General features: G+C 39.6%; 1 protein-coding gene and 1 long non-coding RNA gene across 4 annotated transcripts in view; one reads left to right on the top strand and one right to left on the bottom strand.

Moving 5' to 3' along the window:
- The window catches only part of LOC147914607 (uncharacterized), a 39,880-nt gene extending 20,201 nt beyond the window's left edge, over window positions 1-19,679 (bottom strand). For 2 of the 3 annotated variants that reach the window (XR_015555100.1, XR_015555098.1), the window contains exon 1: window positions 18,683-19,134. This is a non-coding gene — a long non-coding RNA (uncharacterized LOC147914607). Of the gene's footprint in view, window positions 1-9,266; window positions 9,572-18,682 lie in introns of those variants that run through there. The other variant, XR_015555099.1, reaches the window with a different exon arrangement.
- Window positions 1-23,104, top strand: part of PLCXD3 (phosphatidylinositol specific phospholipase C X domain containing 3) — a 166,818-nt gene that overhangs the window by 101,306 nt on the left and 42,408 nt on the right. The window contains exon 2 of the mRNA XM_004422774.3: window positions 5,717-6,425. Within this exon, the coding sequence (XP_004422831.1) occupies window positions 5,717-6,425 (709 nt within the window). The remainder of the gene's footprint in view (window positions 1-5,716; window positions 6,426-23,104) is intronic.

Here is a 23,104-nt window from a genome sequence, read left to right as displayed (position 1 = left end):
GGACAGTTCTTGTGGGCTTTTTGATTCTAACGAGCAGCTGAATGCACACTTTCTAGTGCTAAAGGTCAGTTTTTTTCCCAATCAAGAAAATCCTTGGTAGAGAGATCAATGGCAGCTGTATTTTCAGCGGCTCTGCTTAAATTTAGATAATGTTTCTTTCTGTGGCTGCTGATTGCTCAAATGTTTTCAGCTTCAAGTAATTTTCATACCACTTTGGTGGGCTATTAATCCCTTCAACTACTGCATGGCCTTCTCTACAATGATGCATTTTTCTTCTTCAAGACCAACAGAAAAACATCTGTTGCCGCTTGTTGTCTGTATTTTATAGGCTTACCTGCTTAGATCAGACCCACCAAAGTTAATCTCTTTTTAGTTAACTCAAAGCCAACTGATTACAGACCTTAATTACATCTGGGAAAAATTAGCTTTTCCCTGTAATGGAACATAATCATGAGAATGGTATCCCGTCATATTCACCAAACTCAAGGGGAGGGGATTGTACAGGGCCTCTATACCAGGGGGTGGCAGTTTAGGGGGCCATCCTAGAATTCTTCCTACCACACCAAATAATAGGATGAGAAGCTAAGTCCAACACTACCAGAGACCATAAAAAAGATGATCACACATATTACACTGTTGAGTTAATAAAATGGATGTTTCATGCTAGTTGATTAGACTAGATGACATCTAAGATCATCCATAACAGTAGGCAGAATGGAGTAGCTGCATTTGTATATTCAAGAAGACTTTTTAAACCAACTTTCTTTCTTTTATTTTTTTCTCTTACCTAATACATAGTTTTCAAGCATAGAGAGATGCATATGAAAATTTTTACTTAAATTAATTTCTCTTCATTAAAATTCCAAGTTCTCAGATTAGGTGGTTGGAGTCTATAGACCACAAATCCCCCTCATTAACCCTAAAGAGTTGTTATAACCTATATTAAATATTGCTGTATAATAAATTACCCCAAAATTTAAGTTGCTTAAAACAACACACAGTTTTTATAGGTCAGGAATCTAGGCAAGGCTTATCTGGGTCCTCTGCTTCAGGGTTTCCCTCAAGGCTGGAGTCAAGATCCCACTGGGGCAGGATCTGCTTCCAAGCTTACTCAGTGGTGGTTGACAAGATTCAGTTCCTTGAGGGCTGTTGGACTGAAAGCCTCAGTTCCTAGCTGGCTGTTGGCTGGAGGCCACTCCCCATTCTTTGCCATGTGGGCCTCTCTAACATGGTAGTCCTCTTCATCAAAGCCAGCAAGGGAGAGAGTAGCAGGATAGAAGTCATAATCTTTCATAACCTAATCTCAGAAGTGGCATCCCATCATGTTCGTCTTATTTAATTCATTAGAAGCAAGTCACTAGATTCAGACCACACTCAGGGGGAGGGATTTGAATGCCAGGAGGGCAGGATTGTTAGGGGCCATCTTAGAAGTGTGTCTACTGCCTAAATGAGGGAATGATTTAACAGACTGAGGAGAAACTAATAAAAGTGACTTCCAAGAAGTGAAAGAAAATAGCCTCTTCCATTCACTTATTCACAGCCAGAGCAAAGGAGCTTGATTGGGCTGGGCTCATAATGGGCATGGCCAGCTCTTGCCTGAGAGGACACATCAAACCCAAAATTGAGAGGCTAATTTCAGAATCAGAGGAGCAACATTAAGTAGCATGTCCAAGGTATGAGTTTGGGGCTGTAGAAAAGGGAAGAATAAGAAGTCAGGAGCCCAGAAATACTGAGTCAATGTGGAAGCAAAATATTAGACCAGATATGGCAGAAAGGTTTGGATGTAGCCAAGGGCACAGAAATAGTGCCAGCACTATCTTGCTCATGAGCAGGGCACCCAGGTTTTAAAGACACAGGACTGGACCAGACTTTTCCTCTCAATTATTGAAAGGTCTAAAATACTGCTATATTTTTGTTGAAAAATGTTAAATTTTTTTAAGTTAAAAAAATGGAAAACAATGGATTAGTGAAAATGTTGAAATTGGGGAGGAAATGCTATTCCAAATGAAATTAAAAGTCATGAAAATATTCCTTTTTGGCCAACATTAGATTATATATTTTCTCTTAAAATGCATGGATAGTGTTTTGTATCAAGTGACTGTGTAACTCTCCTCTCTGAATAATACTTACAGTGTGAAGCACCGCAGTGCATCATTCTCCCCCAGGTGCTATACAGGCACCTCAGAGTCATCTAGCTTAGAACGAATATTGGTGGGGGCACCAATGGTTTCTCCTTCTGTTAGCTGTTTTTTGTTTTTATTTTTAACTTTATCTTTATTTTGACCTTAATGATATATTTTCCTTAAATGTCAACAAATAATTTATCCAGAAACTATAATGTCCTTTTACAGAATTTTCAAAAGTGATGAATTTCCTAGGCTTTTTGTTTTTACTTGCTGCATAACCACATGATAGGATGATGAAACTAAAGTCATGTTGAAAACAGAGAACCACTCATTTCTGGAAATAGAAATCTGGTCACATGGAATTCCCTGTCTGCTTGCTTCCAATCACATCTTCCACAAGATTATAGAAGTAACCAATTACTTTCATCCACCTTTCTTTCACATGCCTAGAAGTCATTTTTTTTGACTCTTATTTTGAGGGTTTGTTCATTTATTTATACTTATCTCAATCCTAGATCATTCAATTATAACTCTTCTCCAACTCATCTTTTTATTTCTTTCTTTAAATGTACTCTCTGTATATTGAGCCATGGCACAGCTGGTTTAGCTTCTTCATTTATATAGCAGTCACTTGAACAGCAACTAATAAATCAATATTCAGCAATTTAAATCCCTATTACAATTTGCCAATGTCAAATCCAAACTGCCAGTTTTGCTTATTCAGAATATGCTGATATTTTCTTCCCATACCATCTACTAAAGATAAATAGATCAGACAGTTCCAGATTAAATTAAACATGGCATTCGTGTATTTTGGGGTTACCTTTCATTGTTTGAAAAAATCTAATAATTCTGAGGCATTATTTGTTCCAAATCTTAAAGGTTATGATTCACAAGTGTGGGGAGAGCGGGAGAATCCCCCTCTGCCCTTTCCCTTAAGGTTCTTATGGCTGGCCAAATAATCAACAAGACAGGTTAGCAGGAGAAAATATTACCAAGTTTAATAACATGTATACATGGGAGAAACTCAGAAATGAGCAACTCGTCCCTCTGCCTAAGCTGCTTGCTTAAGTATTGTAGCTAAAGGCGAGGAAGGTGTTGGGGGTGGGTAGTGGTCTGGGACTTCAGAGGGCAAGAAGACAATTCTTTTCAAGGTCATCTATAGATAATGTGGTCAGGGAGAGAGAGAGTTTTTTTGATAAAAGGGGCTTGGTGCCCCTCCCATTGTAACACCTATTTTACATTATCATTACAGCCATCATGATAGAAGATCTGTTCCAGGAGCCACCATGTCAAATTCTTTAGGCAGTTAGTGGGGGAGGTCAAATGTCCCTCAGAGAAAACAATCAAGGTAAAGAGATATATTTCAGGGTGGCCAAATCGTGATCTCCCACACAAGGTATCAAAGTATTCTCAAAATGTTTTCTCTTAACAACCTACTATAGTGTCTGAAATCCATACCCTTGTGATTCCTATGGGCTGTTTAATGCTAGACATAGATAAATAGATGGAGATATAGATTGATATAGATACGGAATATAGACAAAGATAAATATTGCATCACTGGAAAAAAATTGCTTCAAATAGCTTGTCTATGGGTCTGGTCACAATTCTGATGTCTGGTAGGGGGTAGGGGGTTGTTTCCCCACACCACCAAACAAATCTCTGGGTACCAGCTGGATGTCCTACGATGTAACTCAATTCTGACACTGTCTCCCTGGAGAGAGCATCAGATCCCACAGGTTAAGGGTTCATTCTTACAAGATATTGCCCCCCCACCACTTCAGATGCCAATCTCAAGTCCAGGTCATCACCTGTGTTTCTGACCAACCAGCTATAAATCAGAGGTTCCCATAACCCCCTCCTAGGGTTCAAGTAATTTGCTAGAGAGGCTCAGAGAACTCAAAAAAACATTTTACTTACTAGATTACTGGTTTATCATAAAAGGATATAACTCAGGAGCAGCCAAATGGAAGAGATACATAGAGCAAGGTATGGGGAAAGGACAGGAGCTTTCATGCTGAGTGTGCCACTCTCCCCAAATCTCCATGTGTTCACCAACCCAGAAGCTCTCTGAATCCAGTCCTTTTGGGTTTTTATGGAGGCTTCATTACGTAGTCATGATTGATTAAATCATTGGCCATTAGTGATGGAACTCAATCTCCAGCCTCTCTCCCCTCTCCAGAGTCAGGGGGATGGAACTGAAAGTTCCAACCTTCTAATCACGTGTTTGGCTCCACTGGCGACCAGCCTATTCTTAGGTGGTGTCCAAAAGTTACCTCATTAACATAACAAAAGACACCTTTTTCACTCCCATCACTTAGGAATTTCCAAGGGTTTTAAGAGCTCTGTGCCAGAAACGGGGAGGAAGGCCAAATATATATTTCTTACTATAAATTAAAATATCGCCCTGAGATGATGGTTGATAAGGTGTGTGTGTGTATGTATGTGTGTTTTGGGATTGGTGGAGTGAAAGAATTAGCAAAGGTGTGCCACAAGGGACCCAGGTCAGGAGTAGGGCAACAAGGTGTGAGGAAGCCTGAGTAACAGGTGGGGAATGATGACATCTGCCCTTTCTAATGTGTGAAAAGTCCATGATGCATTAATTTAATTTCACTTATTCAGTAGGTCTTGCTCAAGAATTAAAGGAGACTTCAAAAAAAAATTAAAACAAAGTAATTTTTTTTTATTGGGTCCAATACTATTTTAAATGGCACTCCGTACTTTTAGGCAAATCATACAGATGTTCATCACCATATTTCTGGAGTTTTGATATTTGTAACTGGAAAAAATAAATAAATAGGTGGTCCTTGTTCTTCCTAGGAAGAAATTCTAAATTTGGAAGCCAACTCCAAATAGAGCTTTCACTGTTGAGAAGAAATATCTGTGAAGAATCTATTAGTTAATTTTTAAATGCTGTCAGCTGTGTTAACCTGCAAGAAAAAATAACTCTTTATTCAATATGTAAAAAGTACTGGGCCTCATCTAAGTTGACAGTTGTCCAATTGCAGGGTCGAGAATGATGTTCACTATATTGATGTTGTACTGGCCTCTTGTCTTATTTCTCCCTTTTTCTATTCTTGTAACCTCTTGTGCTTTCCCAAGAGTATAACAATTCTCTGATCGTCTGCCTGTGAAAAAGGGCTTCTTTATTCATTGAAACAAGGCTTAAAATCAACCCAAAATAGAAAGGGCAAGATTGTAGACAAAGTATTTGGGAACTGCCAAGTCCTCATAAATCCTACTTAATGAATGGACACTTATGCCACTGGCATGGAAAGCCAATCCTAATAAATGCATGAAATTCTTCATTTATAGAAGTAGAAGATGATCATTTGAATTTTAAAATGTTGATCAGAGAGATTTTTCTTATCATTTTACAATCAATTTGAGCTGTTGAAGTGCTCTGTGTACTGTAGTACTGGGTTATAAAAAGGACCCTCCTAAGACTTGAGACTGAATTAGGTAAATATTGCTTAGTAGTTCCTTTGGCTCATTTGAGGGAGAGAGATGGACACTGCAAGAGGGAAAGAAGTTGGGAAGGACAAAGCACTGAAATATAACCACATTATGCCTTGTTATTCTTCTAGGATCTCATGATTCCTTCAGCTTCTACATTGACGAAGCCTCACCAGTAGGGCCTGAGCAGCCAGAGACGGTCCAGAATTTTGTCTCTGTGTTTGGAACTGTGGCCAAAAAGCTGATGCGGAAATGGCTAGCCACTCAAACGATGAACTTTACTGGTCAGCTAGGAGCTGGGATCCGTTATTTTGATCTTCGAATTTCCACCAAGCCCAGAGACCCCGACAATGAACTCTACTTTGCTCATGGTTTGTTCAGTGCCAAAGTCAGTGAAGGCCTTGAGGAGATCAATGCTTTCCTCACAGATCACCATAAGGAGGTAGTACTCTTGGACTTCAACCATTTTTATGGGATGCAGAAATATCACCATGAAAAACTCGTCCAAATGCTGAAAGACATCTATGGAAATAAAATGTGCCCAGCAATTTTTGCCCAGGAAGTTAGTCTCAAGTACCTGTGGGAGAAGGACTATCAAGTGCTGGTTTTCTACCACAGTCCAGTGGCTCTGGAGGTGCCCTTTCTCTGGCCTGGGCAGATGATGCCGGCACCCTGGGCCAACACCACAGACCCGGAAAAACTGATCCAGTTTCTTCAGGCATCTATCATTGAGAGAAGAAAGAAGGGCTCGTTTTTTATATCTCAGGTGGTGCTGACCCCCAAAGCTAGCACTGTGGTCAAAGGGGTGGCCAGTGGCCTCAGAGAAACCATCACAGAAAGGTAAGTGTCCTTAAGGTATCAGGGGAAAAGTTTAAGGAATTTAACCCAAATTCACAGAGCTGGTAAGTGATGGAGCTAAAATTCACACCCGTGTGTATTAGTTTCCTAGGCATGCCATAACAAAATACCACAAACTGGGTAGCTTAAAACAAAAGAAATTTATTGTCTCTTAGTTCCAGAGGCTACAAGTCTAAAATCAAGTTGTCAGGAAGGTTGATTCCTTCTGAGGGCTTTGAAGGAGAATCTTTTCCATGCCTCCCCTCTAGCTTCTGGTGATGGTTGGCAATCCTTGGTGTTCCTTGGCTTGTAGATGCATCACCCCAATCCCTGCCTCTGTCTTCACATGGCATTCTCTCCATGTGTCTCTGTCTTCTCTTTTTATAAGGACACCAGTCACATTGGAATAGGGAGCGCTCTAATGACATTATCTTAATTGCATCTGCAAACACCCTGTTTCCAAGTAAGGTCACACTTATAGGTACAGGGGATTAAGACTTCAACATATATTTTTAGGACACAGATCAACCCATGGTAATGAGCATTTTGACTCCATGTCCAGTTATCTTTTCTTAGCACTCCTTTTCCCATTTGCGTAGCACTTTATAAGTTACAAAGCCCCTTCTCTACTGTTCCTAGAGTCTTTTGCATACTCAATTCCAACTGATCTACATAACAATAGGGAGTAGATATTGTCTTACAGATAAAAATTGAGGTTCAAAGAAGTGAAATGTTTTGCCTAAGGCCACTTGAACAATGAATGATGAAACAATGACTCAAGCCCTGTTCTTTTCAAGCTATATTCTATGCCTTTACACTACACCATAAGCAAGGATCTCTCTCCAGAGAGTGAGCATTCCATTGGTCAAGCCTAGCCATCCATATAGAGTGGTGCTTACCTTGTGAGGTGTAATTTGAGCAATTGCCAAGGATCTCTGTAGCTCTTTCCCATGAGTGTGATACAACAGGTAGAATTGTACGTATTATTTGTTCTTTTGAGTTAAGGTATTAAACAATGCAAACATTGTCTGAAGAAACAAATACAATTCCTAACAGACCTTTTACCTTTACCTTTAATTGATGTTTTGAATTATAGTAAGGAGACAGCATGAATGATTTGCTTGGACTCAAGCATCCTTATAGGGAAAGACAAGAAGATGAAGAGAAAAGATCTGGAGGTGAAAATAGTGTGGGGTCCTTATAGCATAGCATATAGGGTGGGGATTGGCAGGGGATGAGGTTTGTAGTAGGGCAGGAACACACTTGCAAGAAGGCTTTTAGGCAGGCTACAGGGAACTTCATCCTGTGAGCAATGGGGAGCTAGAAAACGATATTTAGCAGTAGAATGATTTGAATAGATCTACATTTTAGATAGATAATTGGCACAGCATGGAAGATAGATGGAACAGAGGGAATGAGCAGTTAAGAGGTGCTTAGAACTGTTTTAACGAGGTAATGCCAGCTAAACTGAGGAAGTGAGAATGTCTAGAAGGGGACATATGTCACAGCAAAAATTAGGATGATCTGGTGACTATTTAGCTATATGGTGTGAATAGGAAAAAAGAGTTAAGGAAAAAGTTTCTTCTTAAGAAGTAGAATGAGTGATGGAGGCATTTACAGAGGCGGGAAACAAAGACACAAGGACTTGGGGAGAAAGTGGGAAAGGTCATGTTAAATTTAAAGTGCTAATAAGGCATTCAAGTAGATGTGGCCAATTGATCACTAGGAATATAGGCCAACTCATTTGGGGGTTATTGGCATTTCTTGGCAATGGAAGCCACAAGCCTTGTGCTCCTCTATGCAAAATCGTTACTTCCTTCTGTTATTCAGGTATTAACTGGGATCTCCCTGTTCTGTAAGATTTAAATAAGATCCCAACCCTTCATTGTATACCATATGTTAGTACAAGGGCTTCCCTAAGATTTCTGCTAATGTCTAGATTTCTTACATTCTTATGGTATGAGCCCTTGCTGCTTCTGGATTGCATCATATCATTGATTGATTGTCCCATGTGGCCTGTACATATCCCACTCTGTATAAGCTGAGTTGTGAAACTTGCTTCTTAGTCAATTTCCACAGTGGTTTTTAGACTTTACATAAGATCTGAGGAGACAGGGGAGGTCTTGTAATCATAATAATGCAGATAATTTAAAATTGAATTTTAGACTAGTCTGTAATTATAAATCTTCTGGCTTGGGGCATCTTTCCCTGATAACATCTATACCACTTTCTACCTCAACCTCTAGTGCTCAGACTGAATCCTCTCCTCTACCTCCTTCTCCTTGTCCTTTTCTCATCTCTTTTCTTCCCTTGCCCCATATTGCCTTGGGGATTCTACACTCTCCTCTAGATTGTTATGCCAAACTCTTTACCTCTCTCCTGGCCCTAAGCCTATGTTAGGCTAGTCCCATCAAAGTGTTCCTCAGAACAAGAGGACTTTTTATTTAATAACACCACCTTCTATATAAATTAAGTGTTCTGGTAAATAACAATTTGCTACCTCTCTCACAGACTTAAAAGTGAGAGTTATATTACATACACATAAGAATGTGTTGTTTTAAAATTTACCCCATAGAGCACCCAGATTTTGAGGAATCCCTGAGGAACCACTAGAGGTGGGGAAGGACAGGAGGGGTCCTGGGATCAGCCGACTCCAATTCTCTTCATTCTCACTACACCTTTGATGAAAGAAGCTTTATTTCTAACTTTACATATTGGGCATGAAAGGTGTCTTGTCTTCCAGCTTTAGCTTCTGTTGTGTAGTTCTGTGCTTAGGAAAACACTTTTCCATATGTTACCACACCAGGTCCGTTTGTGCCCACCGCCCAGAAAGCCACGACGAGATTGCAGAGAGAGAGGGTTTAATCACAAGGCAGCCAAGTGAGGAAAAATGGGAGAATAAGTCTCAAATCCGCCTCCCCAAAAATAGGGACTCAGCGGTATTTATGGGGAAGGGGCAAGGTGGTCTGAAATGATTGGAGGTGAGGAGAGATGAGGTAACTGATGATCTGTGCAAGCGTAGTCAGCCTTCATGCCTCTTTGCAGGACACACGTTCACAGAATGGCGGCATCGGCATACCCTGAGGGTGGAGTTCCAACCTCTTGCCATCAAAAGGGCCGAGTTGATGGGTTGGTGGTCTCAATCCAGCCTGAAGTGGACAAGGGGTTCAGTTCCTAAAAAAAATAGCTCAAACACCCATTACCATGGTAATCCAGGCTCCAGGGAGATGTCATCTATAGGAACCTAGTGGGAGTCAGATAGCATATTGCCCTAACAGCACAGTTAACAATGAGTAAGTTTACCATGCAGATTTAAGTCTTCATTTTCCATTCTGACGAGTTTCTAGTAAGGCCATCCCCCCCTCTTCCTGGTACAGGGAAGAAGATACATTTACAAATGGAGATTTTCTTTACAAATGTAAATATATTTTATAAAGAGTAAACAAAACTAAGAACGGGCTTAGCACGGACCCACCCAGACACCTGAGATGTCTATGGTGATGGCCTATTCTGGGGGCAGGCCTCCCATCCCAAACTCCTTTGGTTAGTTAGTGGGGGTGGGGGCCAAAATGTCATTCAGGCAGAGACATATCTTGAGTTGGCAAATTCCAATCCCCCATAGTTACTAGCTGCTTAATCATCAATGGCTGTTTGGCGGTTTCACATATAGCATGCTTGCTTTGCATTTGGCCAAGAACCACACCCTGATTTTATGTGTGTAGGGAATAGCCTTTGGGAAGTCAAGAAGAAAAATCTACTCAAGGAATAAATGACTTTTGTTTTTCTCTCATGTGGAATTTCATGCAGTTTAGGGCTTTGAAAGTTATAAGTTGAACTGCTTTTTTGTTTGCTTATGTTCTAGTACAGTATTACTACAGTCAGATTTGCGGACTAAAGATAAAATAAGTTAGAAAAATGCTGAAAATTATATATCTATACAACTCGCTCAAAAGATTCACAATGCACATTAGCATATAAAAGGCACTAACAAGTATTTTAGTGAAGAATCCTGTTTCAATTTAACTAATACAATGTTTTCCAAGTGCTTAATTTTTTTTTTCGAATAACTTATTAACAGCCCATAGAATTAATTTTGAAAAACTCTCCTCAGCCATCTGCTCTAATTCAGAATTTCTCACTTGCCTCTGGCTTTTATATCTGGAATAGTACAGTTGTATCATTGAAAAGAGAAAGAAAAGTGGGGAAAAAAGAATTTAAAAAGTAGAAATGAAGACCCTATAGGTAGAATCAACCTCTTTCTCTCTAAGATTATGCAAATTACTAGCAAACAATTTGCAAATGTATCTGAACCTTGCCAGGATACTTATGCTGTAAGCATCCTTGAATGGAGTTTAGTCTTAGAAGTACTAAAAAGACCTCCTTTTAAACTAACTGCAAAGCCTGTAGTTGAGTATGGTGTTAATGTGAAACTCAGAGGTTTTGTTTTGTTTTCACATGGATGAGGCCTATAGGAAAAGGTCATTGTCAGCCCTTGGACAGTGCCTTGCAAAGGTCATTCACTTGCCTCTGAAAGAGTCAGTCGAATAACACTTGACTCCCCATGAACATATTGCCTCTCTCTCCTCACCAAGCGACAAAACCCACGAAAAGACTTTTTCTGCCATTTTCCTCTTCTATTGTGTCAAAGCCACTTATTCCGAAAGTCCTATGTTGACACAAAACTGGGGTTACCACACAAAGTTGGGGTTCTCTTGCCCGATGTGCATAAATAAAAAACCAATTAGTTACGGCATCAGCTTTTGGGGGCGACATTAGCTTTATTCTGTGAGATCAATCTGCAGGGAGACACAGGGCGTGTGCCCTCAGATCTGTCTCCCTGATTCAGGATTTGAGGTGAAATTTAAGAGGTTAGGAAGAACAGGCTTGGCACGTGGGAATGCCGGGGGGACAGGCTTTGATTGGTGGGCTTCAAGTATTTATGGTAAGGTTTTAAACATTTATGACAGGGTTCTAAACATTTGTGATGAAGTTCTAAACATTTATGATAGGGTTCTAAACATTTTTGATGGGGTGGGGAAGGAATTTTAACACCAGATCTTCCTGAATGAGGGACCCCTTTCTTCTGATGAGTCTAACTGTCAAGTTCCAGTTGTGTCCTGGTCCTTGGGTTCCATGGGAAGGAGGATCTTTGGTTCCAAGGTCATTTCAGGTCAAGATTTCTTCTTTTGTGTATGCTCTGGCTACTTGACTTTGCAAATTTTCTGAAAGACAATTCTTTTTTTTTTTTTTTTTTGGTGAGGAAGATTAGCCCTGAGCTAACATCTGTTGCCAATCTTCCCCTTTTTGCTGAGGAAGATTGGCCCTGGGCTGACATCCATGCCCATCTTCCTCTACTTTACTTGAGGATGCCTGCCCCAGCATGGCTTGATAAGCAGTGCATAGGTCCACACCAGGGATCTGAACCTGCAAACGCCGGGCCGCCAAAGCAGAGCGTGCAAACATAACCACTATGCCACTGGGCTGACCCCTGAAAGACAATTCTTAATCACTTTGTCGATAAGAGATGGGGTCTGTTGGAACTGGCTCTAAATGGGCCCGTGGTTACAAAAGATGTAGTGAGACTCTCCTTTGCCACCAAACAAGAAGTCACTGGGCAATATTAAGACGTCTCTGGGCCTGAAATCTTTTTGTCAGCAAAATTTGGAGTTTGAACTAGATTATCTCTAAGATCCTTTCCATTTCTTAAATCCTACAATTCCAAGATCCTGATTTTGACTAGTTTCTCTATAATTTTTTTTATTATGTCTAATATTTGGGTCAACAAAACTGAGCACATGCATTTAGAAAACAGTGTTTGAAAGTGTTGGTGGCTTTCAGGGAAACTAAATCCAGCCTGTATTTAGGTACTGCAGCTTTCAATCTGGCCACTGGTTCCAAATACTGCAGATGCATTTTCTATATCTTAGCAATGCCAAAAGACACAGATTTTATTGCTTAAAGACCTATTTTTAATTTATTTTTCAAACACCAGCTTTTGCACCTCACCCCCACGGAATTCACACATTCTTAAAAAGAAGGTGTGCAACTTGAGTCAAGTCCTTCCCTAATTTGTGGAAGTTTATTAAACTATAGGTTTTTGTAGTTAAAAAAAATTCAGTTAGACCACCTGTCAGAATATTTGAGGAGCAATGCATCTTTGCAAGTAAATTGATGCTGAATTAATTTAGACAATGTTTATACAGGCCGACAATTTAGATAATGACGACGACGACGACTATGATGATGATGATGATGATGATGATAATGGTCTATTTTAAGCGCTCTCTATAAGTTCAATACTGCCCTGCCCATTTACTGTCATGATCACAGTCATCGCCTGGAAAGTAAGGCAGGATTTTCAGGATGTGGTTGGTTGTTAATAAGCACCAATATTACCCAGCTGGGGAAAGGAAGGCAACTACATTTGTTGAGCCCACATTATGTGCCAGGCACTGTGCTAAGTGCTTTATATGAATTGTACCCATTTAATCCTCCCTGCAGCCTTGCAATGTAGGTATTTTTAGATCCAACAGAGATGGAAAACTGAGCGTGAGAAATGTCCAGTACCTTGCTCAAAAATCCCATGTTAATTTGTCAAAGCCAGGATTATTATTTGGGTCTGTTAGACTTCAAGTCCCATGCTTACTGCTGCAAGTTATGTGAAATTCACATTTCTTAGCAGTGGGTGCATGTAATACATTATCTATCATCTTGGAGGGCAGAGTCAGGTCTAGGGGTTTGGGAAGGTAAAGTATGCAAGGGTGAGGTGGGCAAGGCTATGAGAAGAGCAAGTTCGAAGTGTGTGCCTTTTCCTCAAGAAAGCAAACCCAGTTAGAATGTTGGCATGGGGGCCCCCAAGGGAGCACTGCCATCAAATGATAGAAACGAAGGAAACTTGGAGGTGACCTTGCTCAATCATCCTTGCCTTATGCCTAGTGCCCATTTAACTGTTTTCCGTTTAGTAAGGAAATTAGGGCCAGAAGAATGCTAAACAATTGCTCAAGGTCACAGAGCTAACTGGCAGCAAAGATGGGTCTCTACATCTCAGGGAGGGATGAGGACAGAGGATGGACAGGAAGTCCAGGGAGGCCAGAGAATATCAGGCTGCAGGGAGCACGAAGGAAGGGCGAGCTGGCTCTCAGTCTGTACTGTGCACAACATAACATGGTGCCCTGGAACCTTGACTGGAAGGCTCAGAGGTTGGGCCTGGAGATGGGCCATGGATTTTGTGCAGAGCTGACCTTCCCTGGGTTCTCTCTCTTTCTGCCTCACGAACACAATAGACTCTATTTTTTCCATCCAGTAGGGACACACCCCAGCTCTTAACAACACCAGCATTAGAATAATCATTGTTTACAGGATGCTTTTGTCGGGGGAAGAGGGAGAATCTCCCTCTGCCCTTTATGTTAAGGTTTTTCTGGCTGGCCAAATAATCAACAAGACAGGTTAGCAGGAGAAAATAATACCAAGTTTAATAACATGTATACATGGGAGAAAGCAGGGACACTGCGTTTTCTCAACACAATAGCAGAAATTCTCATCTTAAATATCATTTTCAGCCAATGACAAAGGAGGATTTTGGGGGTGGGGGGAGTCAGTTACAGGAGATTACCACTAAAGCACAGTAAACAAGAGTAAGGTTTATTATGTAGCTCAAGGCTTCACCTTTTATATTGATAAGTCACTAGAAATGAGCTCATCCCCCTCTCTTCTCCAAACAGAGAGGGAGATACTTTTATAAATGGAGATTTCTCTTATAAATGTAAATGATTGTCTGGCAACTCTTCAGCAGGGTCATCTAGAGAATGTGGCCAGAGAGACAGAACTTTTGATAAGAGGGGCTTGTTGGTGCCTTTTCTGTTGTAACATTTACCCTACGTTATCTTTACAGCCATCATGATAGATCTGTTCCAGGAAGGAGCTACCATGTCAAATTTTTTAGGCAGTTAGTGGGGGAGGTCAAATGTCCTCAGAGAAAATAACCAAGGTAAAGAGATAGACCTTGATTTCAGGGTGGCCAAATCTTGATCTCCCACAGTCCCGCCTTTGAAACTAAAAGTTTCACAGTCTTTTTGAAACTTAAAGAAGTTTCATAGTCCAGAAGCTGAGTTGGTAGATTGTTTTATCTCACTGAACCCATTTTTTAGTCCTGATAATAGATCAGTTCAATTAAGTTTTTTTTGGAAGGTGGTGATGTAGATGGGCTCTCAAGGTTACACCTATATTATGGAAGCAAGCAATCAAGTATTTAATAGAAGCATTTTTATGTAAACAAAAGAGAAACAAGGTTAATGGTTGGAGTAAATTGTAAACCAGTTTCTGATGTCAGAGGACAGCCAGGTAAGATGACTTTTAGATGTCAACATCAAAGTATCTTTTGTAGTTTAAAATGTCTCTGATGGTGTCATCAAGTAATCTTTTAAGTTTGTATCAAGTCTATTAGCTTTAGTTTGTAAGGCTTCAGGAAAAAGGGCAGGTTCAGTTTTTAGTGATTTCAAATGAAAATGATGGAAAAAATCAAAAACGTTAGCAAAAACATTAGTTTGGACATCTGTAGCCAGATATTTTAGGAGACTAGAAGAAATCAGGATCTAGTCTCGTCAACAGATATAAAACAAAAACTTTAAAAGACAATTAACAAAACTAGGATCTAATATCCGCAAATGTATACTATAGTTTTTATTGAAACATAATTTTTTTTCTAAAATTACCCTCATTTTTATCAAAGATAGTCAAATTAAAACTAACTAGTTTGTAAAATAAGTCTAGTTTTAATAGAGTTGACCCAATTATTTACATAAGTATAGCAAGAATAGCAATTGATCACATAGGCTCTTTTAAATTTGCTTTGTTGGAACTTTTTATAAGGAATCTCAGATTGAACTTTAAAGGTCTCTCGAGGCCAGGAAAGCCAAGCCAAGGATTTTGTCATCAGAGTTTGCCTGTAATATCTATAGATTTGGGTGAATTTTTCTCTTTTGAGGTTTTTCTAAAATATTTCGAGGTTCTTTGTATCTGCCAGATAAGTGACATTTTTTACTTATCTTGGTAAGTGTTGTTTGGAACATAAAGGTACCAGGCCAATATTTCCACGTGGCTTTATTCCATAAAGTCTAATCTTTATTCTTTAAAAGCTGTATGGTTATATTGTAAATATGATGTTCCAGTCACAACCTTGGTAATAGACCCAGTGTTTCCAATTGTGTCTTGTTATAAGGAGAATAGATTTTTATTGAACTTATGTAAATAACTATATTGTCATGAAAACAATATTCACTTACTAAGAGTTTCTAAATCCTGGAGGGATCAGGTAGAGAGAAAAAGGTAAATATTTTAATTTTGCTTACAAAAGTATCATTTACCAAATTGTTATAAGTCATAGCTATCTCGGGAGAAAAGAGAAAGAGTTTTCTTTAAATCTGAAAAAACAAAACATTAAAAATTCAGCAATATTTCAAATGAAAAATCATAAAAATTATAATCATCTTTATCAGTTCATTCAGTCCTGTGTAATCTATTCTTGATCCCAATCTTTTTGTTAGCAGCTTCATGAAGTTATCAGTCTCTCTATCAGATTTTTATAATTTTTTTACCCAGTTCAGTTTTATGATCAGAAAGTTTGTCAGAAACCTGTACTCCAGTGTAAATGTCAGAGTCTTTTCTATGAATTTTTTCTGAAGTTGAAACATATTTGGCAAAAGCATTAGAGCAAAGAAATAAGTCTGTATACAACAAGACTTCAAAATGGCAATTGACAAAGACATTTGGTTAATTTTGTGACATACAACACTTTAAAATAATAATAACCAGAATTATGACTGATAACCAGGACAGATCAGAATTTTAGTAATGTTATACAATTTTAAAACTCCTGTATCAATAACATTTGCCCACATAATAGCACCTAAGCAGACTTATCATCACTTGTCTGACAATGTTTTCCATGTAATTTAACATACTGAATAAGCCTAATAAGTTTAGTATCTTCCTCCTTATAGGAAGAGAGCAAATTTCTTTGAGAAGTTTCAAGGCCCTTTGAAAATTCTCAAAGAAAAAAAGTAAAAATAAAGACTTTATTTAAGATACGAATTTTGGGGAGCTTGTCAAAAATATAAACAATAAAGGAAACAGAGCATTAACAGTCTAAAAAGCCTTAATAGAGAGACCTCAGTCTTCTGAACGTAGGAAATTATTTTAACAGTTTTTTTTTTTTTCTGTCTTTTAGGTAGACTTACCCAAAGGTAAAGAAAAATCTTTTGTAACCTCTTTATCAAGTTTAAGCAAATTATCCTTTTACGAGAAATTTCAATTTTGCACCAGCTTACTTCTGCTATTAAAACTCATTTACTTAATTAAATTCATTTCAATCTTAGCCAACTTGACCATACAAAAACTCCTTTTCCAGAATTCCTCTTCCACAAACCTTCTATAACTTTTTTTTTACATTCAGAATTTGTCTCATGTCTTTTTTTTCCCTTCTAGTACTTGAGGACAAATTTATCTTTCTTAATCAACCAAACAAAATATTTCCATTCTTTGTTCCTTCTTTATATATCTTATTTTCCTTGTACACAGACATATTTTTCTTAATTTTTTAAATTTTTAATCACATATATTAATTAGAGATTTTAACCTTTAGAAACCTCAATTTGTAAGTAAAAACTAAACAATTATAAACTTTTTTACATTAGTATCTTGTGGCTTGGAAAATTTATAAACACTTCATAACTTCTAGAAACATGGTATTTTATAGTACAATCTTTTAATAAAACACATGTTTACCAATAGACCCAAAACACCTTTTAGTTTTCCTGTAATGAAAAGCCAAAAGTAGACAAACGTACATTTAGCAATCAATGTCTAATATGTTATCTTATTTGGAAACGATCTAGATACTCAACTGAATTTTTATTATAAAATTTAGCAAAACTCTAAAGTTTTAAGTCACCAAAAAGAGTTTGGAAGCTGTAACCACCATAACACATAATTATTGTTTAAAATTCATCCAACATTTATCTTTTTCACAACTATTTACTTGTTCCCAATAATTATTTAGATTGCCTATAAGACTTCATAAGACTTCAGATAAAATTAGCCATTATTTAAATTACTATTTTTGTTAACCAGTTCTGTAATAGAAATAACATCAGTTTTTTTCCTACAAAATTTTATGCAAATTTCATCACCTCTTATACCTTTAAACATAGTTATCATTAAGATTTTTATCAATAGGTCTTGGTCTTATAATTTTGGACGAGGGGAGCATTCCCAGTCAGACATTTTAAAACATACTCAGGCAAGGTTGATGTACCCTCTTTATATAAAATTAGCTCAAACATTCCAACCTTTATAATCTTATCAACACTTACACTTTTACATGTTTTCAATTTAATTGTAACCTGAGTCAAGGTCTTAAGGCTAGTCAAATTTTCCCGTTCCTTTTTTTTGGCCTTTTTTCTTAGGTACCAATTAAACAATTATGTGAGAGCGCTCAAAAAAATTTTTTTCCCCCAATTTAGAAGTTTTCTCAATTCAAAGGATCCGTCGTCTGGCCATTGACGAGTAGGATCTTCATTTGTATGTTTATTCCAATAGTGACTTGAACAAATAAGCCTTTTTAAGGAAAGACCCGGAGGTAACTTTCCACGCTTAGAATAAATCTACCATGGACGCAAGAGGCGTCCCTGGTGAGGGCGCAGATGATGTAGCCCCCGTGATCCACAGAATTCACTTCCAAAGATATTCAGAGAAAGTAAAGACCTTCCTTGCACAGGCGGTAAGGATGGTGTCTCCGGTCTCCCACAATAGTGTGGGACGCCTCCAGTCACAGACCCGCTAATCTGTGACACCGGGCACGCGATACTGGAATGGGATTTTTTCCAGCACTAACAAGCAACGAAGGTAAAGACGACAAAAGCCCTTATGGACTGGGCCTTTTATGACAAACTCCCCTGAGAACTTGGCACAGCCGGACAAAGAGACAGTTCGGAACCCCAGTCTACTCGACTGGCCACCAAGGTGCACCCCGGTAAATGCACCTTCCGTATGGTGGAGACCAAGGAGAATATTCTCACTGGTCACAAAGCCAAGTTCTCAGGACACAGAACAAGACAGAGACTACTCTGGGAGGAAAAGGGATCAAGATCAAAACCAAGAATACGCTACCAAATTTAAACCAAGAGTCACTAAAAGCCCAAGAAACTAGTTTCCCAAATATTTTCTCCTGCCAATCTAAATTTAGAAAGAGAAAAAATTCTCACCGTTTCTTTCCGCCGGACTCCGCAGATAGAGATTCCGGGAGGCTGACATGGTAAGAAGTCTTACCTTTTGCCAGCTTTCGTCAGGCGTTCCCATATCTCACCATCTGCAGTAGTCCAGGGAGAAGGCAGGTCTTCCAGCCAGAGAAGGCAACTTGCCAGCCAGTGTGGCTCCTGGCGACTACGCCAAAACTGTCGGGGGAAGAGGGAGAATCTCCCTCTGCCCTTTCCCTTAAGGTTCTTCTGGCTGGCCAAATAATCAACAAGACAGGTTAGCAGGAGAAAATAATACCAAGTTTAATAACATGTATACATGGGAGAAAGCAGGGACACTGCGTTTTCTCAACACAATAGCAGAAATTCTCATCTTAAATATCATTTTCAGCCAATGACAAAGGAGGATTTTGGGGGTGGGGGGAGTCAGTTACAGGAGATTACCACTAAAGCACAGTAAACAAGAGTAAGGTTTATTATGTAGCTCTAGGCCTCACCTTTCACGTTGATAAGTCACTAGAAATGAGCTCATCCCCCTCTCTTCTCCAAACAGAGAGGGAGATACCTTTACAAATGGAGATTTCTCTTATAAATGTAAATGATTGTCTGGCAGCTCTTCGCAGGGTCATCCAGAGAATGTGGCCAGAGAGACAGAACTTCTGATAAGAGGGGCTTGTTGGTGCCTTTCCTATTGTAACATTTACCCTACGTTATCTTTACAGCCATCATGATAGATCTGTTCCAGGAAGGAGCTACCATGTCAAATTCTTTAGGCAGTTAGTGGGGGAGGTCAAATGTCCTCAGAGAAAACAACCAAGGTAAAGAGATAGACCTTGATTTCAGGGTGGCCAAATCTTGATCTCCCACACTTTCATTATAAGATTCATTTCTTCAATGTATATTTATTGAAGTCCTCATTTGTTCAACAAATATTATTCCCAATCTGCAATTGAAGAAACTGAGGTCAGAAGGGTAAGTAATTTGTTCAGGTGGTGCTGTGAGCCAGTGCTGGGATCAATTCAGAATCTAGGTCTTTTCAATTCAGGATCCAATCAGTTCAGAATCTAGTGGCCTTCAGAAACACTAGAAAGAGGAGTCTGGCTTGTAAATCAGAAGGAAGCTCCAGAAAGAAACTCTTTTCCCAGCCCAAGGCTTGGCAAACTGGACTGTGCTTATGGAGAGTTTGTTAAAATGCAAATTCCTGGGTACCATCCCCAGAGCTTCTGATTCTTGAGTCTGGCTCAACGTATTTTCATTTCTGACAGACTCCAGAAGAGTCTCACTTTGAGTAGCACTGCTCCTGTCTGCAGACAAGCTGTGTGTACCTCAACCACCTCCGCCAACAGCTGAACTTGGTTGTAATAACTCTGGAAAGAGAGAGTCAACCCTAAGATTTATCAGTCTCCTCACCACCCTAGATTCAGGTAGTTCTTCCTTAAATCTAAGCTATGACTCCTCTACCTACAGGCCCTGCCAGATTTAAGTTCAAATTTGCTATCACTGAGGTTGATCTGCCCATCACTAATTTCCAAAAAATGGTCCTCTGCTATTCTCTCCCACGCATCTTCTCTCCCGTGTCACGTGGCTCGATCTTAGGATTATTGTGCTGCAGAAGCACAGGGCAAAGGCTTCTGGGAGGGATTCTTTGTTCCTCTGGGCTCTAAAGCACATTGCCATTCAAAAAGCCTTAGTAACTTCCAGACTCAGTGTTTTCCCCCAAACCAATTAACATTACAGCATTTTGAAACCCAAAGGCCTCCCCAGCTCTGATGTCAAACAGTAAAAAAGAAGATTCTGTAACCATTTCCATCCATGAGGCCGTGTGACAGAAGAGTGATTTCAGCCTGAGTCCTGCTGGGGTCTGGCAGGAGGGAGGGCTGTCTATAGCTCTCTCTGTTTTAAGAACTTTTGACCCAAGAATTTTTGAAAAAGGAGTGCACATAAAAGCTCTCTCTCTCCTTCATTCTGCTGATGTTGTAAGATTAAAGTACAGGCAAATACAGGCAGGCACCTTTCATTACCTGTGTCAGGAGAGTCAGAGACTAGAGAGAATTTCAAGCTGTTGGGAAGTCAGATACCCACTGAGTGCCTGGTGAGTGTGTGTGTGTGTGTGTGTGTGTGTGTGTGTGTGTGAAAGAGAGAGAGAGAAAGAGAAGATACATATACTTTTCTAAAAAGCATGACATAGGATAGAGGTTCACCCACTTTAGTGAATCTCTCTGGATCTCAGTTTTCTTATGTGGAATTGCTGAGCAGATTGCGTTTAATGTTTGAAAAGGAACTAGCCTGGTATTTGTAGCTGGCACTCACAAAAAGCTGAGAGCAGGTGAGTTGATGGGGGTCAAAGGGAGTAAAGATGGAGTGTCTAGGCAGCAAGGATGTTTAGTCAATCGGGTAGTGGCTAACAGTTTGGGGACTTCAGCCAGCAACTGAGGGGACAAGGAGGCTTGTTTGGGATTTGAAAGGAACCATAACATGAATTGTCCTTAGATAAGCAAGTAAGAGTAAGATTCCAGAAGTAAAATGGACCAGATCGGGACAGCTCGGGCCACATTCTAAGGCCTCAAGGAGGAGACCTTGGAGCCTGCTCTCCCTTTCTGCCCTCTGCAGGCGGGGCTCCTGAAGGGGAGCACAAGTCCATTCCACTGAAAAGTCATCCAAGGAGGAAAAGCCCCACTCTGGAGAGACCTTCTTATTTCAAACTTGGGGGAGAGAGAGCATAAGTGTTCTGTGATTGCCAAGTCACCAGACACAAACATACAGTTGAATACGCTGAGTTTATTACTTATTGCAGCAGGGGAGAATACACACGATGGGGACCCATGGGACATCCCAGTGAGAGGGTGTTGGGAAAGACTTCTTATAGAACTGGGGCTTGGGCTGGGTGACTTGGAGGGAGGTTTAAGGAAGCAGAGGTTCTCTCTAGATTGGATGCTGTCAGAAAGCAGGAACAATTCTGTTAGCGGGTATCTTAATAAGTCTTAGCTATAGGGCTAGAGCGAGGATAAACTATGATTGGTAAAGAATTCACAGTCATTCATTATAGTCTAGAAAGGTAGAGGCTTGGTTATTTTGTCGGTGATCTTGTTTTTGTGCTTAGACAAAATTACAAAGTATCCTTTTCTATCTCACTTTCTCCTGACCTTGGGTAACCCTGTCTGAGGTTGGTATTCTGGGAGACTGTTTACGTCTGACCGGAAAATAACATAACCTAGTTGTGAGTGTCAGGCCAGCTTCCAGATGTCAGGAGTTGCTTTTTAATTTCTTTTCCCCTTTTTCAGGCCAATGTGAAGGAAGAAGTATCACTTATTGCCATTTGATTTGAAAGCCTCTGGTGTGAATTAGGCTTTCCATGTACTTTTTCTTTGTCATTCTTTTTCTCATTGAAACAATTGAGGCTGTATCTATGCAGAAGCCCAGACCATTTTGATAATGAGGCAAATCAGAGTTACGGATACCCTAGCCCAGGGCTTTACTAAAAATGCAAACTCTTCAAATTGAGCCATATTGACAATCAATTTGACAGTCTTTTTCTGTGGTCTTAAGTTGCTGTCTGTCTCATTGGGCAAGGGTTGGAATTGACTGACAGTATAAGGAATACCATGTGGTGGAGACATGAAGGGGTTGGGGATAGGAAAGAAATGTGAAGAACACAGCATTTTATAAAGGGAATTGCTGATTCTTTAATATCTGTGAACATTCCAACTTCCTTCTCAGGGTTTTACAACTCATTCGGGGCACAAAGAAGCAGAAGGTGAATGGTCAACTGTCATATTTTCAACCAAATCGTTTTCTTGCCCTCTGTTAAAAAACAAAATTCCACTGAGAAAATTTGAAGATCTAATTGGCTCTATTAGATGATTCATGAATTGGGCAGCATCTCTGCTAGCAAGCAGAGAGATACTCCAAGGAGTTGTACAAAATGGAAGGTTTTTATATGCAGAAGGAGGGTGGGGCCAGAACGTATTAGCAAAGGAAAAGAAAGGATTGTTTCAAGCCAGGGCATCTTTTTCAGGGAGAAAGAGAATAGCCATGTTTTATCATGCAGATTACCTCACTGTGCTAGTAAGGAAATTTCAGATTAATTATTTAACAGTCACATTCCTGGGAGGGGCTAAAACTGTAATTAAGTCTTGGTTTTGCTGTCGTGGGGGCAAAATGACTCCATTTGAGGCCAGTTAATTCTTTTTCTAAAACACCTTTTTTGCAGTGGGGAGGCATATTTTTCTTGGCCTTCCTTGAATGGGTGCCTCTGAAGGCTTGTTTGTGTTGAGTGTACTTGGTAGACAGAGCTTTGGGTGACTGATCTACTGATTACCAAGGGTGACTCTAACAAGTATAAATGCTTATTTAAGTGAGGTGTGTCAATGCAAAATAACCAATAAGCATTCTATAGATAAGAGAAATAAGGTGAGTTTACTTGAGCCAGAG

Source organism: Ceratotherium simum, chromosome 18 (genome assembly GCF_057802395.1).
Source record: "Ceratotherium simum simum isolate JZ-2026a chromosome 18, ASM5780239v1, whole genome shotgun sequence".
NCBI classification, from domain to species: Eukaryota; Metazoa; Chordata; class Mammalia; order Perissodactyla; family Rhinocerotidae; genus Ceratotherium; species Ceratotherium simum.
The sequence above is the reverse complement of the archived record's forward strand: the minus strand, read 5'-3'. Positions and strand labels throughout refer to the sequence as shown.